Genomic DNA, 16,487 nt, shown 5'->3' with positions numbered 1-16,487 from the left:
TCAACGAGCCAGAGATTGCAGTGACAAGGACAAAACCACATGGAAACTATTGTTACCATTAATGTCAAACCAGAGATTTAATAGGGCACCTGCCTTCCAGGAGAAAATAAAGCTTTCTGCTAGGGACCTTCTTCTGTTCCAGGAAAATCTTTCAAAGTCAACAGTATCAACACTCCGTATGGGGTTTTTCACCCAATTACTAGTGTCTTTGCCAATCTTATATTCTCAGGCTTTATGGAATTTGTGCTCAGACCGTAAAGTATTTGTGAAACACCCACAGACCAAGGGATCCTTTTTATAGCAAATGTGGCTCATAAATGATGTGACTCAAAAACCTATGGGTTTTTGGAATCAAATGTGTCAACAAAGGCTTAATCACCCCAAGAGAACCAGACTGAGTGAATGGCAGAGGGTGTTTGCTCAGCAAAGGGGGTTACAAGCTCAAGATCAGGACCTCTCCATTTCCTGTGAGCAATTTCATGATTGGGTTTTCACAAACGGGGACCCACTCTGTTGATTATCTTGTTAATAAGCTATTTATGCATGCAAAGACCATTAGCTCTGGGGAAAGCTCTGATGGGAGGGATTCAGTGAATCTCCTAAAGGAAGTTTCCCTCATAAAATTTTCCCTCTCTTTTTACACTATCCATTGGGCAATTGAGACAGAGTCCAGGGTTTTGTTTTTTTTACCTTCTATTTCCTGTGACTTTCCCAATCTCCTTGCTCCCTTTTTGAAAGGCTTTGTTGTCTACTTGAAATCTGCCTACGACTTCCTGACCCTCCTCTTCTTATAAAGACAAGGCAGAGCTGTGATTCAAGAGAATCTGCGAGCTACATGCTGGAGCCTGGGAACCACCCTGTAACCAGGAAGATGAAGCGCTTTGCAGCTGCCCTTCTCATGCTCCTGCTGGCTGTGGCTGATCTCGGGATCCCGGCTCCAGTCACTCAGGGTGAGTTCATTGACCTTCTCATGGATGGTCAGGTCTGTTGTCACTCCTGGTCTAAGAGGACTCACCAGGGGACACATTTCTCCTCCCTGTGACAGACCCTGTTCTAGATGGGGATGTGATTTGACACTTGTCTGAGGGCAGCAGCAGGACCCAAGGGGATGCCTCAGTGGCTGACAGCCCTCACCTGACTAGAACACCATTGGGAAGTCAAAGTCTGGTGGTGACATAGGAACATGGCAGATCAGGGTCTCCCTCATCCTCCCAGATTATCCTGGTTCTGGAAGAATATCTACTGGATGCAAACAAAGTTTAAAGAAATAAACAGCAAGTGTTTATTGCGAAAAAAGTTTCCAGAACAGAAGGGGCATTCAAGTGAAAAGCTTTTAGAAGCCTTTCGTCCCTAGGGCTTTATAGGTAAAGAGGTCTGCTTCCTTTCATGTGATACTAACTGGACCACTATGTGTTGCTTGTTTCTCCTAAATGCTCCATAAGTTCGAGTACTCTGACATCTTTATCTAGGGTTTAAGGAAAAAGCTTACATAAGTTAGCCCATAATCCTGTTCTAGGCATTTTTTTAACTTATAGATTGTTAGCAATAGTTTTCAAGGTTCCTGGCTCCTTGGGTCTTGGGTCTTGGGAGAAGCTTAGATCCTGGGAAAGCTACTTTAATGTATAGATAGTGCAAGGCTAAGGTGAGGGCTCAGAAAAGTGCGGTGGAAACATGGGTGCTGAGATAGTTTCCCCTAATACTACCAGAGAGACCCTACAACAGGCAATTGACATGGCAAGCCCATTTTGTGTTTGAGTCTTGGCTGTACAATGATCAAACACTCATACCTTCACCAGTGCACATCTTCCACCACCAAAAACCCCAATATACCCTCATCCCCCCCACCCCTGCCTATGTGGCAGATAATTTGCACATTACTCTCTCTCTACTTTGATCACATTCAATATTTCAACACCAGTCCCACCATTATTATTTGGAATTTTCCCCCAACACTCAGACCTGCCAAAAAGGCAACATTAGAAAAAAATGTTTTCTATTGCTGGTTATGAATAGCATATGATCTTAGAATTCTAAAATTTTAATAATTAGGTCTGGAGAGATTTCTACCAAGAGCCACTCAGTTATGAGATTCATTAATTGTTTATGTGTCTCTGGGATCATGGCCGTTGAGGAGCTTAATAAGTGTGTGTGTGGGGGGGAGGGACGTTCGTGGGCGGCATCTCAGGGTCCGGTTGGGGTGGGGGAGGAGATTTATCTTTCTTAAACACACACTGAGGGAAGCCTGACAGCTCTGGTCTTGAGGATCCCCAGGATAAAAGGGGCCCAGAAGATGGCCCGATGGCTTAGAAATTTCTCAATGCAAGCAGGGGTTCTTAGCTTCATCTTTGATGTTCTGCAATCCATTCCTGCCCTTCATTGTCTGGCACACCTGGTGAGAGGGAAATAAATAATTACAATAAATAAACAAAAATCTCTGTAGTAGTAGGGAGGAGATCTCTCTCTCCCTCCCTCTCTCTGCTCTCTGTCTCTTTGACTCCCTTACATACAAATGACTAATTGATCTTAGAGAAGTTAATCTCTCCTGTTTCATGACCTGATATTTGATAGCTGCTCTTAGATGATATAAGATCATTAGTGGTAAATGAAAATAACAAGAGTTATTTAAAAATTTAGAGAAAAAAAGCAGAGAATTCTACAGTATTAGGAATGAAGTTACATCATCTAGTGAAAAATGATCATTTTGTGAAGGAAATACAAGCAGCCAGGCAAGTGACTGTCTCAAGTCACCTACCTAATTCAGGTACTCATTTAGCAACACATACCTAGTACTTCCCACTGCAAGCAGGAACCATTCCTTGCATCCTCTGGATAAACACATTGGATCGAACTAGTAACACTGAAGGATAGACTATTCTCAGCTAGCCTAGTTTCATCTGTTTATATCATGATTCTCATTTTTTGAACAATGAAACTCAGGCATTATAGTCTTAGATCACTTGTTGGAGCTCACATAGCTATTAAGTGGGAGAATTAGCACATAAGAAATAAGGAAGCTGTTATAAGAACATAAGGCCATTACACTTTTATTTAACAAGCCTTATTTATACCATTGGTAACTGGAAATTAGCAAAAAAGTTTGGTTGTTGCCTTAATGCAATAGAGGTCGTCATACATTATACACACTTTGAAACAAGGTGGTTACAGAGATATTGACTTCTTCAGGTTTTTATAAAGAATATTCACTATGACACAGAAATTCCAATTCCAACTCATTCTTGAAAGTTTTGAAAGTCGGTAAGAGTCATTGGTTCACTGTGGTGACAACAGCATTGGTGATAAGTTAGTGATAACTCATCAGTCAAAAGGTGAGAGCAGTCAAAGCAGCCCTGGACAAATCAATGAATTTTTGGTATTGAAATGGGCCGTAGAAAAGCAGGGAACTCTTTCCCAGCTGTAAAAGAGAAGAAAATGCCACAGCACTGAAGCTGTTGGGGTAAGTGACATAAGCCAGTAAGCCAGGGGGATGCTAGGTGGATGCACTGCGACTCTGTGCCTCTCTGTCATTGCTCTCACCCCCTTGTCTGTCTCCCATATAGGACCCTCAAACATGACTATGCCTGATGATGGACCCGAGATATACGGTAAAGGGGGAGTGTGGTTGGGAGCTGAGGAGGCCAAATGAGACACACTGCCCAGGGCTGTCCCCCACCTTGTCTGTGGGATGTTGGGGGCAGGGGAGGGTCCTGGGGGTGATAACTATCTTCAAGTAATATCTACCTTGCCATCTACTGCCACCTAGCAATCCCTGGTCAGCTCCTATGGACAGCGGGTGATGTGTGATCACCATCACATCCTTCCTTTCCTGGGACAGATGATCCTGGCCCTGCTTTGGTCCTGCGTGGGTCACCGCATATACAGACACAGATACATATACACACAACACACATACATGCGTGCACTCACACACACACACACACACACAGAGCTCAGCCTCTGCACGTGCAGAGGGAAGCAAGGAGAAGTAGACAGCCTGCCAGGAAGGACATAATACCCTTGGAGTCCCTCATCCTTGGTTCTCCCTAGAACTTTGGAGGAATGAGGGGAAGGACTTGACCACTTTACAAACAGATTCTCTCCTGAAATGGCCCTTTCTCCTCTGCAGCCTTCAGCGGAGACATTGAGTGCTGCTACAGCAAGTACACAAACTTTGTCTGTTCAAGAATGAAAGATTATTATAAAACCAACAGTGAGTGCCCCCTCCGGGGCATCGTGTAAGTGTTCAATCATGGGCCATGTGCTCTGGGGGCTGAGAGAGGAGACCTGATGGACAGTGTCAGGGAAATTCCCTGAATCTCTCCAGGCTGGAGGGGTGATCCCAGAGGCCCCAAGGGAGGAGAGATTGGGGGAGAGAAGAGCCCAGGAGTGAAGCTGACCAAAGGGACAGGAGAGGAGATGCCAGAGAGGCTCTGGGCTCCTGAAGCAGAGAAAGGAAGCAGGAGGCTGGATTGGGTGGGGATCCCTGGACGGGAAGTGTGTGGGGGGGTCTCCCAAGTCCATAGAATTTCTCAGTGTGTGATCTTCCTCTCCTTCCCTCCCAGCTTCATAACTAAGGAAGACAAGAAGACCTGTGCAGACCCTCGGGACGAAAATGTCCAGCTCTGCATGGTATCCCTACTGCTGAAGTACAAGCTGGTGAATATGCTGGAAGGATCTCATTTCTACTAAAAGGCCCTGTACTTTCTGCTCCCTCATCACTACTCCTGCGACTTTCTCTGGATATACTGTTTGCTTTGGTTTGATTTGGTTTTGTTGGGGGTTAGTGGAGACGTCCAGTGTTGCCAAGGGCTTGTCTCTTGGCAGGGATAATTCCTGGCAGTGCCCAGGGACCCTATGCAGTTGTGGGGGTACAATCTGCTAAATGCAGTGGTGGGAATGAAATTGACAGTTCCATCAATTACAGCAAAAAATGTTAGATGTCGGGTGTGTGCTCTAACGAATCTCAATATCTACAGAAACACTAAAGAAATGGGAAGTGTCACCAATTTTTTTTTAAAGACATACTCTACCTTCACCCTCAAAGAAAATTGTGCCTATTATTTCAGATTTATGTGCCTTTTTTCATTGTAAGCCCAGGGACTAAAGGTATGTCCTGTTCAGTTGGGTTCTGGAGGTCACAGTTTCCTCTAAGTGCTCTCCCTCCTTCCTGGCTGAAGGAACTCTGCACTATCCATCACTGAACCCGCAAACGCCAACCTCTCCACACAGCCATCACACAGCACACAAAAAGCCATTCAGGGAAGCCAGGAATGAGCATGTGAAGATGACAACTCTCAGAACCTGCATCTGGGTCCTAGAGGAGGACAGGGAAACTCAGGGAGTCATCAAATGGGGAGATTTCAGCTGCTGGGAATTGTCAGGAGGCAGGGTAGCCCCTCGCCTGCACTGGAGCTGAGTGTGCAGAGTCCACGAGCCAAAAGGAGATGGCAGAGGAGGAGTTCTGTCTTCCTGCTGGACTGCTTCCCACTGCCAGTGAGGCCACACCATAGAGAATGACCAGGTCACCTCCATGGTTCTGTGACATCCAGGACCTCAGGCTTCTGTGAAGACACCAGGAGGGCTGCAGTGCCCTTTGTAGGACGAAGGGCAGATCTGCAGCTGCACCTCTGAATTGGGAGCTGCTCTAGAGGGGTGGATCTCTCTGCTCCCAGGACAGGCCTGGACTGAGAGAGGATGCTGATCTGTGTCCTGCCCAGGTCCCACTGCAGCTCTCGGGGTCTCTTATACCTCAATGCTAATGAACACAGGCCCACAAAAAGCGCAGGAAGTGGCTCCAGCCCTGTGGTTCACCCAGCTAGCGAATGGTAAGTCCATGTTCCAGTAGTCAAAGCTGAAGGCCCTGGTCACCAGGGCCTTAGTTCTGGCTCTGTTGCCATGGGAATGTGAGGTCCAGGGGGCAAAGAATAGTGAAGAGGTGAAAAGCGGTACTGGTGGCAGTGGCAATGACACCTTTTCCCCGGATAACCTGGGTGGGCCAGAGTCTGGGTCCTGTGGTTGAATCTCCCCTTCGCCCTTCAGCCATCGGTGCCATTTAAGCACCCTCCAAACGGGACCAGGGAGATCACTAATCAATGTTCTTTACCTTATTGGCTATATTTCTATTGGTTTAATGGACATAGCTTCCTAAATGATGCCTTTAAAAAAAGGTATAAGACATTAAGTAAAACTTAAAAGTTAAAAAGTTAAGAAAAAAATTTAAGAATATAAATTAGCAAATTTACATTCCTAGTGTGGAAGCATATGTTCTATTTATCATTACAAAACCAATGTTGCAGACTCAAAAAATGCAGAATAAAACAATGAGCTTTAAACAAAACCAAGATTTTTTGTTTAACACCTATTTCAGGGCAAGGGCTAGAGCACCATGACAGGCTTAGTCCATCCAAGGCCCAGCTTCGATTCCCTAGTACCACTAGGGCGCTCACACTCCAAAGTAGATTCACTTTTAAAGAAATTTTAAGCCAGGTTGGAGCCAAGTACAATGGGTAGGTGTTTGTTTTGAGGACAACTAACTTGGGTTGAATCCCTGCAACCTCCTACGATTGCCAAAGTATTCCCAGGATTGTCCCAGAGCATAGAGCCACATATGACCCCCAAATCAAAACAAACTAAAAAGTGGGCAACACATGAAGAGGCACTTCCATAGGAGACTCACATGACTTGTAGGCAAGGGAAAATACTATCACTTATTATTACAGAAATGCATATAAACCCACAACGAGATACAAATCATGCTGGTAAGGATCCCTATGTCAGGATGAACAGAATTACCAAATATTGGTGATGATGTGAGCAGGGCTCCGGCAGCCGAATACCTCCAGGACCAGCCACCACCATGTTGAGACCACTCTCCGCACACATGAAGGTACTGGCAGAGGGACAAAGCCACGCGGGTTCTGGGGCCAAAATCTCCAAGCCTACTCGGACTGGAGTCGAGCATCTTCCACCCAGATCCTCCACATCCCAGTAGGCGTGGGTCACACCCACCACCTGGCCCCCTGGCGCCTTGTAATCCCATCAACGGCCAAGACTCAGAGACTATAAAATCCAGCTCCCGGAACCACGTGGCCGCATTCGCGGCCATACGACATCTTATCAGGACATCTTTTAATGACATCTTATTATCTCATTCCTACTTTGGACAAACTTGCAGGCTATCGAATGTAGCCTGCCCACAGGGCAGAGTCTGGCAAATTCCCCGTGGCGTACCAAATATGCCAAATACCAGTAACAATGATGGGTCTCATTCTCCTAAAGAGCCTTGAATATAATCTCAGGGCTAGGATGAAAGAGATGTTACTGGGGCCTGCTCGAGGCAATCGACGAATAACAGGATGATGAAATGAAAAAAATGAAATGATGTGAGAAAAGGTGCCTTGGTATCAGTTGGCAGGACTGTAACTTGATACAGTTTCTATAAACAATATGGAGTTTTCTTAAGGGATAGAAATAGTCATACCATATTATTCTGCATATCTCTACAAGGCATCCATACAAAGCTCAGAGATGCATTAATTAAATGACATTTTGCATTCCTATATTCACAGAAGCGTTAGTCACAAAAGATAAAACATGGAACTAGATAATTGGTTCACAGATCTGAGTTTACCTGGGGGAAGGTCGCAGGAAAGGGAGGCGGGCAGGAGGGGTCTTAGGGACATTGGCAGAGGGAAGAAGGCCCTCAAGTGCCACAATCAAGGGAGTGCCCATTTTCCTGCACCAATGTCCCCCCAAAATTTATCATTACAAAATATGGATCATAAAATGCAGGGTGGTGTTAGCAATGCATTCATATAAATTTTATTAACAATATTATAAATTGGGCTGGAGCGATAGCACAGCGTTTGCCTTTCACGCAGCTAACATGGCTGACCCAAGTTCGATTCCTCCGCCCCTCTCAAAGAGCCTGGCAAGCTACTGAGAGTATCTCACCCGCACGACAAAGCCTGGCAAGCTACCCGTGACATATTCAATATGCCAAACACAGTAACAACAAGTCTCATGATGGAGATGTTACTGGGCCCGCTTGACCAAATTGATGAACAACAGGAGGACAGTGAATATTATAAATTATGTTACCTCAATTCTAAAAGGGTTGTGAACATGAAATCAACTAAAATGTCTGTACATAGATAATTGGATAATGCTGTGATATTACATACTCAATGGAAGTTCCATGGCTGTTAAGACAATGAAATAGTTGATTTGTGAGAAAAGGCATGGAACTAGATGTGATGATGCTGAGAGAAATAAATCAGGAAATGAAAGACAATTGTGGGCTATTTTTAGTACTCTGTGGAATATGAATAATTCATGCAAAAACAATGACAAGAAAAAAAAGAAGAAAACTAACTCCCAGGCTCAGTGAAAATTGTGGCTGCTTCAAAGGGCAGGGATGACTGGGAGGATGAAGAAAGAAGTCTTCCCAGTGCTGGGAGGACCCAGGAACACTAGTGGTGGGATAGGGAAGGCTACTTAGAGAGGTGTCATTTACGCCTCTGAAAGTCTACAATGATGAAAACTAATGTTAAGTTCGTTTTGAAAATGAAAATGAACTCATTTGAAATAAATAGTTAGGCCCCCAAAATCTGTCAAGAGCAGGAGACAGGGGAGTTGCTTTCTATGAGATTTTTGTTTTGGGGGCCACATCCAACAGTGCTCAGTGCTTCCTCCTGGCTCTGTTCTCAGGACCATTCCTGGCAAGTTCAGGGACTCGGTAATATCAAAGCTTAAACCAGAACCCGGATGGACCAAGTCTAAGGCAAGCACCCTACCCTGTGTAGGCCCTTAAAGATTACATTTCAAGAGAAGGGCTCATGAGGTCTTGAGAAAGACATGAAAGGAACATAAAACTGATAAGAGTCCAGGAAAGATTTCTGTGTTTGTCAATGAGGAGGACTGGGATTTATACTTTTAAATAAATAGTACAAGAAAGGGGTCCAGAAACTCACCACAAGAGTCTAAGATCAGATAAGACTGAGAGAAATCAGAAGACAACATAGTCCAGAGCAGATCCCCAAGAACTCACTACTGGGAAGTTACGGGGCGAGTGAGGCCTCCATTGTGGGGCAACAACTGAGGAGAGTCCAATCACTGGAGTTCTGGAAGCATCCACACCCCTCCCACTGCCAGCTCCCCTGAGGGGCTCCCAGCACCCTCTTGGCCCTCCTGCTTGCAGAGGAGACCTGGTCCATGTGGGCAGAGGCAAGGCCATGCCCCATGACTCAGGTACTGTCTTTAGATCTGAACCATCCTCAGACATCAGAGAGGGAAGGAGGACACACACCTGCGGGACCACTGCTGGTACCATGGGCTCCTGTGTGAGGGGGATCCTGCTTTTCCCACTCCCATCTTCTGCCCCTCTTGCCTGACTCTCAGTGCGTGACCACAGGCACTTCTCTGAGCTCCTCTCACAGACCAGCTGTCTCCTAACTCGAGGCTTCACAGAAGGTGTCTCCCCATATGAACTCTGGTCCAGCCCTGGTCTGTAGCTTTCTGTCCAGGAGTTCCATGAGCCACACAAGGGCCCCTTCCTTGTTGCCCCAAACCAAAGAGTGTTTCCTTTATACTGTCCATGGCCAGCACAGCTACATGATTTGCAGCACAGATGAGGAAAAAACTCAGGATTCACCTTGAGTGTCAGAAAGCATTTCAGGAAGTTCATGGCTGAGCACTGAGTCCAGAGCGGGCCCCTTACCAGGACACGGTGCACACCCGGGACTCAGACCTGTGCCCTTGCTCTCCCTTCACAGCAAGGCACTACAGCGGGAAAGGGGTGACACTGTGCATTCGTTCCATCCATAGGCAGGAATTCCGGTAAGTGTCTTTCACTGAGGTTTCTGCTGCCCAATAGCACCTGCTGTTTGCAGAAGTGACCAGTTCCTTGTTGGCCAGGCCAATGTTCTTGACTATCACGGCACTATTTTTGTTTTCTTTTGCTTCTGTTTTGTTGTTTGTTTTTTTGTTGGTCACACCCAATACTTAGAGGCTTCTCTGAGGTCTAAGCTTGGGGTAACGCCCCGTACCTGGGAGACCATGTGATGCTGGGGATAGAATTCTGTCCTCCTCCAAGCAAAGCATGAGCTTTGCCGACTGAGGCATCTCTAGGGCCCTCACACAGTATTTGGATGGAGGTGTTCTCTGGTTTAGAACATGGGCAGAAAAGGTGGAAGAGCATTTTTACTAAGCATTTTTAAGTTAAGAAGCATTTATAAACTCTAGATGTTACAAAATTTGAGATTTACTAGTTGGCCAAAATAAAACAACAAGCACCAAGTGAAGTAGAACAGCATTCTCTGTGGCTGGAGCGATAGCACAGTGGGTGGGGCATTTGCCTTACACATGGCCAACCCGGTTCAATTCCCAGCATTCCATATGGTCCCCTGAACACCGCCAGGAGTGAGTCCTGCATGCAGAGCCAGGAGTCAGCCCTGAGCATCGCCAGGTGTGACCCAAAAAGCAGGAAGGATCCTTTCCCTACTAGGCACAGTGCAGGAAACAGACTTTCTGATAATTCAGGGCACAGAAACACCAACTCATCTCCTTTATAAAACCAAGCTGCATATAGTCCATTTCAGAAACCTCAAATCAGCCTTACTGTCTCTTACTCTGGCCACCACCACAATATCAAGAGAGGGTCAACGGGGGGGGGGGGGGTGTGGTTGCGGGGTGGTAGAGTACATTCTACACTATCCAGCTCACAGAGTCCCAGTACCTCACAGGGCCTTCACACTGGCGGCTCCTTCCACATAAGGAATTTTCTGCTGCTGAGGTGTTTATTGATGTGTCTGGTGAAGAGGAATAAAGACTCTGTCCCCCTCCCCCACCCCCACCCAAGGATAGAGGGAATAGACATCTGTTCCCTCTGCCTCCATCACGAATAGAAGAGCAGCTGGAGGTATAAAAGGCTTTCAGAAGCAGGCTGCTAATATGGGATGTGCCCTGGATGGCCTTGATATAATCCTATCTTGTGACCGCAGAATGAGCTCGAGGACCTTGAAATGATGCTCTGCTGTGCAAGTAACATACTTAGGAATTACTGCTCTGTACTCTCCCACTTGCTGTTCCTTCTCTGATCAGACACTTTATAACACTGAGCTATGGCCTTGGAATTGGGCCCAGCCTGAAAAAGCATGAGCTCAGCTAGTCCACCATTCTGAGTAAATCCTACTTCTAAAGTTTTGTGAGTGATTATTCAGTTCTTCCAAGTCTGATCAGGTCAAAATTCCAAAATACAGAACCTTGACCAATTTTCAGGCCTGTGCCATCTAAAAGGTTTGGACAAGAATTGGACCCTGAACAATGCATGGAAGTCAATGAAGAGCAGAGCAGGGAGGCATTTGATGAGCATACGGGCAAAACGACTTATCCTGTGCATGTCAAAATGACCTTCTATGGGCTAAGGAAATGAGCCAAGGTTGTGATGGCAAGGTCAAAGTGATATGATAAGCATTGTCACCATTGATGTCAAACCAAAGTAGACACCAAGTATCAACAAGGCACCTGCTATCCAAGAGAAAATACAGACTTATACTGGCTGCCTGCTTCTATGTCATGGGAAACTTTCAAACTCAATGGTATCAACACTACACAGGGACATTTCACCCAATCACTAGTGTCTTTGCCAACTTTATGCTCTCAGGTCTTATGAAATTTGGGCTCAGATGATAAGATATTTGCACAACATCCACAGGCCAAGGGATTCTTTTCATAGTAAATGATGTGGGCAGTAAATGATGTGAGTCTATGGGATTTGGGAATCAAACGTGTCAGCACAGAATTAATCACCCAAATTAAAGAGACTGAATGAATGGCAGAGGGTGTTTACTCAGCAAAAGGAGCTATAAGCTCAAGATTGGGACCTCTTTGTTTTCCACGAGCAATTAAATGACTGGATTTTCAAAGTCAGGGACTCGCTCTGATAGTTTCCTTGTACATATGCTATTTGTGCACTCAATAGTCATCAACTCTGGGGAAAGCTCTGATTGGTGAATTCAGTAAATCTAAAGAGGAAGTTTCATTCATAGACTTTCCCCCCTCCTTTTTCATATCCATTGGGTAGTTGGGACAGAATCCAGGTTTTTTACCCTCTATTTCCTGTGGCTTTCCCAATCGTTGTACCCTTTTTTGAAAGACTGTGTTGTCCATGATCTAGGCAGAGAACAACATTCTAAATCTGCCCATGATCCTTCTCTTCTCATAAAAACAAGGCAGACCTTGAATCCAAGAGAATCTGCAAACTGCATTCTGGAGCCTGGGAAGTACCCGGCAACCAAGAAGATGAAGCTCTTTGCAGCTGCCCTTCTCATGCTCCTGCTGGCTGTGGCTGCCCTCGGGATCCCGGCCCCCATCACCCAAGGTGAGTCCAGTGACCTTCTCATGAATGGTCAGGTCTGTGGTCACTCCTGGTCTGGGAGGACAGATCAGTGGTGACCTTTCTCCTCCCATGTCAGACCCTACTCTAGATGGGAATGTGATTTGATACTTGTCTGAGGGCAGCATCAGGAGCCAGGGGGATGCCTCCGTGGCTGACAGCCCTCACCTGACTAGAGCACCATTGGAAAGTCAAAGTCTGGCGGTGACATGAGAATATGGCATGTCAGGGTCTCCCTGGTCCTCCCAGATTATTCTGGTTCTGTAAGAATATCTACTGGATGCACACAAAGTTTAAAGAAAAAAAGTAGCAAGTATTTATTGGAAGAAAGTTTCAGAACAAAAGGGGTATTCCAAGTGAAATGCTTTTAGAAACCTTTTGTCTAGGGCTTTATAGGTAAAGAGGTCTGCTTCCTTTCATGTAATACTAACTGGACCACCATGCGTTGTCTGTTTCTCCTAGATGCTCCATAAGTTCGGGGTGCTCTGATTTCTTTAGCTAGGGGCTAAGAAAAAGATTCACATAAGTTATCCCTTAATTCTGTTCTGGGCATTCTTTATCTTGCAGACCATTAGCAAGGTCTTCAAGGTTTCCTGGCTCCTTGGGTCTTGGGAGGAGCTTAGATCCTGGGAAAGCTACTTTAATGTGTAGATCAGTGCAAGGCTAAGTTGAGGGCTCAAAAGAGTGGGGTGGAAAGATGGGTGCTAAGATAGGGTCTCCCCTAACAACTACCAGGGAGACCCTACAGCAGACAATTGGCATGGCAAGCCTAAAGATTTCTCTTTCTTTAGCACACACTGAGACAAGCTTGACAGCTCTGGACTTGGAGATCCCCAGGAAAAAAGAGGACCCAGAAGATGGCTCAATGGCTTAGGAAATGCACAGTGCAAGCAGGGGTCCTGAGCTTCATCTTTGATGTTCTGCAATCCAACCCACTCCTCACTGTCTGGGGCACCTGGCGACAGGGAAATAAATTATTACAATAAATAAATAAATATAAATTTCTGTAGTTGTAGGGAGATCTCTCTCTCTCTCTCTCTCTCTCTCTCTTCTTTCTCTCTCCCTCCAGGCCCCCCCCCCACTTTTTCTCTTTCTGACTCCCAGAAGAACATATACACAGATGACTAATTGATCTTAGAAAAGTTAATCTCTCCCTCTTCATGACATGAATTATTTGATTGCTGTTTCTAGCTGACATAGGACCATAAGTGGTAAATGAAAATAACAAGAGTTATTTGAAATTTTGGAGAAAGAAGCAGAGAATTCCACAGTGTTAGGAATGAAATTACATCATCTAGTGAAAAATGATCATTTTGTGAAGGAAATACAAACATCCATGCAAGTGACTTCCCCAAGTTCACCTAGCTGATATAGCTACTCATCCAGAAACACATACCTAGTACTTACCACTTCAAGCAGAAACTGTTCCTTGCGTCCTCTGGATAAACATATTGGATCATCCTAGTAACGCTGAATGATAGACTATTCTCAGATAACCTAGTTTCATCTGTTCACCTCATTATTCTCATTTTACAAACAATGAAATTCAGACATTTCAGTCTTATTGATTTCTTCTTTGAGCTCACATAGCTATTTAGTGGGAGAATTAGCACATAACCAAGTTGGGAAGCTGTTACAGGACTATAAGACCATTAAAATTTTAATTTTACAAGTTCTACCTATACCATTGGTAACGGGAAATGAGAAAGAAGTTTGGTTGATACTAGATGATTACAGGGATATTGAATCTTCAGATTTTAGAAAGAATATTCACTATGAACCAGTAATTCCAATTCCAACTTATACCTCAAAGAACCGGAAACAGATAGGAGACACTGCTACACCATGGTTCTAAGAATCATCAGTCAAAAGGTGAGAGCAGCCAGAGCAGTCTTGGACAAATGATTGTGTGTTTGGTATTAAAGTGGTATGTAGACACGCAGTGAACTGCTTCTCATCTGTAAAAAGGAAGAAAATGCTCACATACTCCACAGCACTGAGGCTGCTGGGGTAAATGACATAAGGCAGTGAGTCAGGGGGACACCGGGTGGACACACTGAGACTCGTGCCTCTCTCTCCTCTCTCACCCCCTTGTCTGTCTCCCAACTAGGATCCACGACCATGACTCCACCTGAGGCTGAACCTGAGATATATGGTAAAGGGGGGGGTGGTCGAGAGCTGAGGGGGCCAACTGAGTCTCACCTGCCTATGATTGCGACCCCCCTTGTCTGCGGGATGTGGGTGCAGGGGGTGGTTCTGGGGTGGTGACTATCTCCAAGGAAGATCTATTCAGGCACCAGGTCCCTCGTTATCTATGACCTTCTACCACCTGGCCGTCCCTGGTGAGTTCCCATGGACAGGGTGATGTGTGATCACCATCACATCCTTCCTTTCCTGGGAGAGATGATCCTGGCACTGCTTTGGTCCTGTGCAGGTCAGAACACACACACACAGATACACACAGACAGCACACACACATACACACACAGAGACAGCACACACACAGACAGCACACTCCCACATACACACAAACACACACTGACCACACACACACACACACACACACACACACATAACAGAGCTCAGCCCCTGGCCCCTCTGAGGGGACCAAGGAGATGCAGACAGTCTGTGAAGGAAGGAAAAAAAATGTCCTTGGAGTCCCTCAGCCTTAGTTCTCCCCAGAACTTTGGAGAAATGAGGGGAAGGACCTGACCCCTTTACAAACAGATTCTCTCCTGAAATGGCCCTTTCTCTTCTGCAGCCTTCAGCGGAGATATCGAGTGCTGCTACAGCAAGTACACAAACTTTGTCTGTTCGAGAATGAAAGATTATTATACAACCAGCAGTGAGTGCCCCCACAGGGGCATCATGTAGGTGTTCAATCACATGTCTTGTGCTCTGGGGGCTGGGAGAGGAGACCTGATGGACAGTGTCAGGGAAATTCCCTGAATCTCTCCAAGCTTTAAGGTGGATCCCAGAGGCCCCAAGGGAGGAGAGATTGGGGGAGAGAAGAGCCCAGGAGTGAAGCTGACCTAAGAAGGGACAGGAGAGGAGATACCAGAGAGGCTCTGGGCTCCAGAAACAGAGAAAGGAAGCAGGAGGCCAGATTGGGTGGGGAGCCCTGGGCAGAAAGGGGGGTCTCCCAAGTCCATAGAATTTCTCAGTATGTGATCTTCCTCTCCTTCCCTCCCAGCTTCATAACTAAGGAAGACAAGAAGACCTGTGCAGACCCTCGGGACGAAAAGGTCCAGTTCTGCTTGGTGTCCCTAGTGATGAAGTACAAGTTGGAGCAGATGCTGCAAGGATTTCATGTCTCCTAATGGGTCCTGTACTTCCTGCTCCCTCACCTGCCCCTTGGCTCCTACAACTATCTTTGCATACACTTTTTGCTTTTGCTTGATTTGGTGTGGTTGGGGGTTTGTAGGGATGCCCAGTGGTGCGAAGGATTTGCCTCTAGGCCCTTATCTCAGGGATCATTCCTGGCAGTGCCCAAGGGACCCTATGTAGTTGTGGGGGTACAATCTGCTATGTTTAGTGGCAGGAATGAAGGCCCCAACTTAAATCTCAGCTCCATATGGACCCTTCACACCCCCAAGTCCTCACAGCCACAGCAAAGAATGTTAGAGGTTTGGTGTGTGCTCTAACGAATCTCAACATTGACAGAAACCCTAAAGAAATGGGGAGTGTCACCATTTTTTTAAAAAACATACTCTACCTTTATCCTCAAAGTAAATTGTGTATAGCTTCAGATTTATGTGTTTTTTTTAATAATAAGCCCAGAGACTAAAGATATGTCCTACTCAGTTGGGTTCTGGAGGTCACAGTTTCGTCTAGGTGCCCTCCCTCCCTCCTGGTTGAAGGAGTTCTGCCCTATCCACCACTGAACCCCTCAATCGCCATCCTCTCCACACAGCCATTACACAGCACACAAACAGCCATGCAGGGAAGCCAGGGATGAGTCCTGTGAAGGAGACAAGTCTCAGAACCTGTGTCTGGGTCCTAAAGGAGGACAGGGCATCTCAGGTATCATGGTCAGCTGACAGGGGGGATTTTAGCTGCTAGCAATTGTCAGGAAGCAGGGTGGCCCCTCATTTCC

General features: G+C 46.0%; 1 protein-coding gene across 1 annotated transcript; it reads left to right on the top strand.

Moving 5' to 3' along the window:
• The first annotated feature begins 835 nt into the window (after positions 1–835).
• LOC130035042 (C-C motif chemokine 23-like) lies at positions 836–4,686 on the top strand. The gene is made up of 4 exons (XM_056126528.1): positions 836–950; positions 3,558–3,602; positions 4,124–4,232; positions 4,560–4,686. The coding sequence occupies exons 1-4, from the start codon at positions 836–838 to the stop codon at positions 4,684–4,686; spliced, it is 396 nt and encodes a 131-aa protein (XP_055982503.1).
• The last annotated feature ends 11,801 nt before the right edge of the window (positions 4,687–16,487 follow it).

The sequence above is a fragment of the Sorex fumeus genome, unplaced genomic scaffold (assembly GCF_029834395.1).
Source record: "Sorex fumeus unplaced genomic scaffold, SorFum_2.1 ptg000063l, whole genome shotgun sequence".
Classification (NCBI taxonomy): domain Eukaryota; kingdom Metazoa; phylum Chordata; class Mammalia; order Eulipotyphla; family Soricidae; genus Sorex; species Sorex fumeus.
The sequence above is the reverse complement of the archived record's forward strand: the minus strand, read 5'-3'. Positions and strand labels throughout refer to the sequence as shown.

What these genes read in the sequence shown, in the direction of transcription:
- LOC130035042 (XM_056126528.1), top strand. Translation starts at nt 836, where the DNA reads ATGCTGGAGCCTGGGAACCACCCTGTAACCAGGAAGATGAAGCGCTTT. An exon ending in CCCGGCTCCAGTCACTCAGG is followed by an intron (nt 951 to 3,557) that starts GTGAGTTCATTG and finishes TCTCCCATATAG; the next exon opens with GACCCTCAAACATGACTATG. An exon ending in TGCCCCCTCCGGGGCATCGT is followed by an intron (nt 4,233 to 4,559) that starts GTAAGTGTTCAA and finishes CTTCCCTCCCAG; the next exon opens with CTTCATAACTAAGGAAGACA.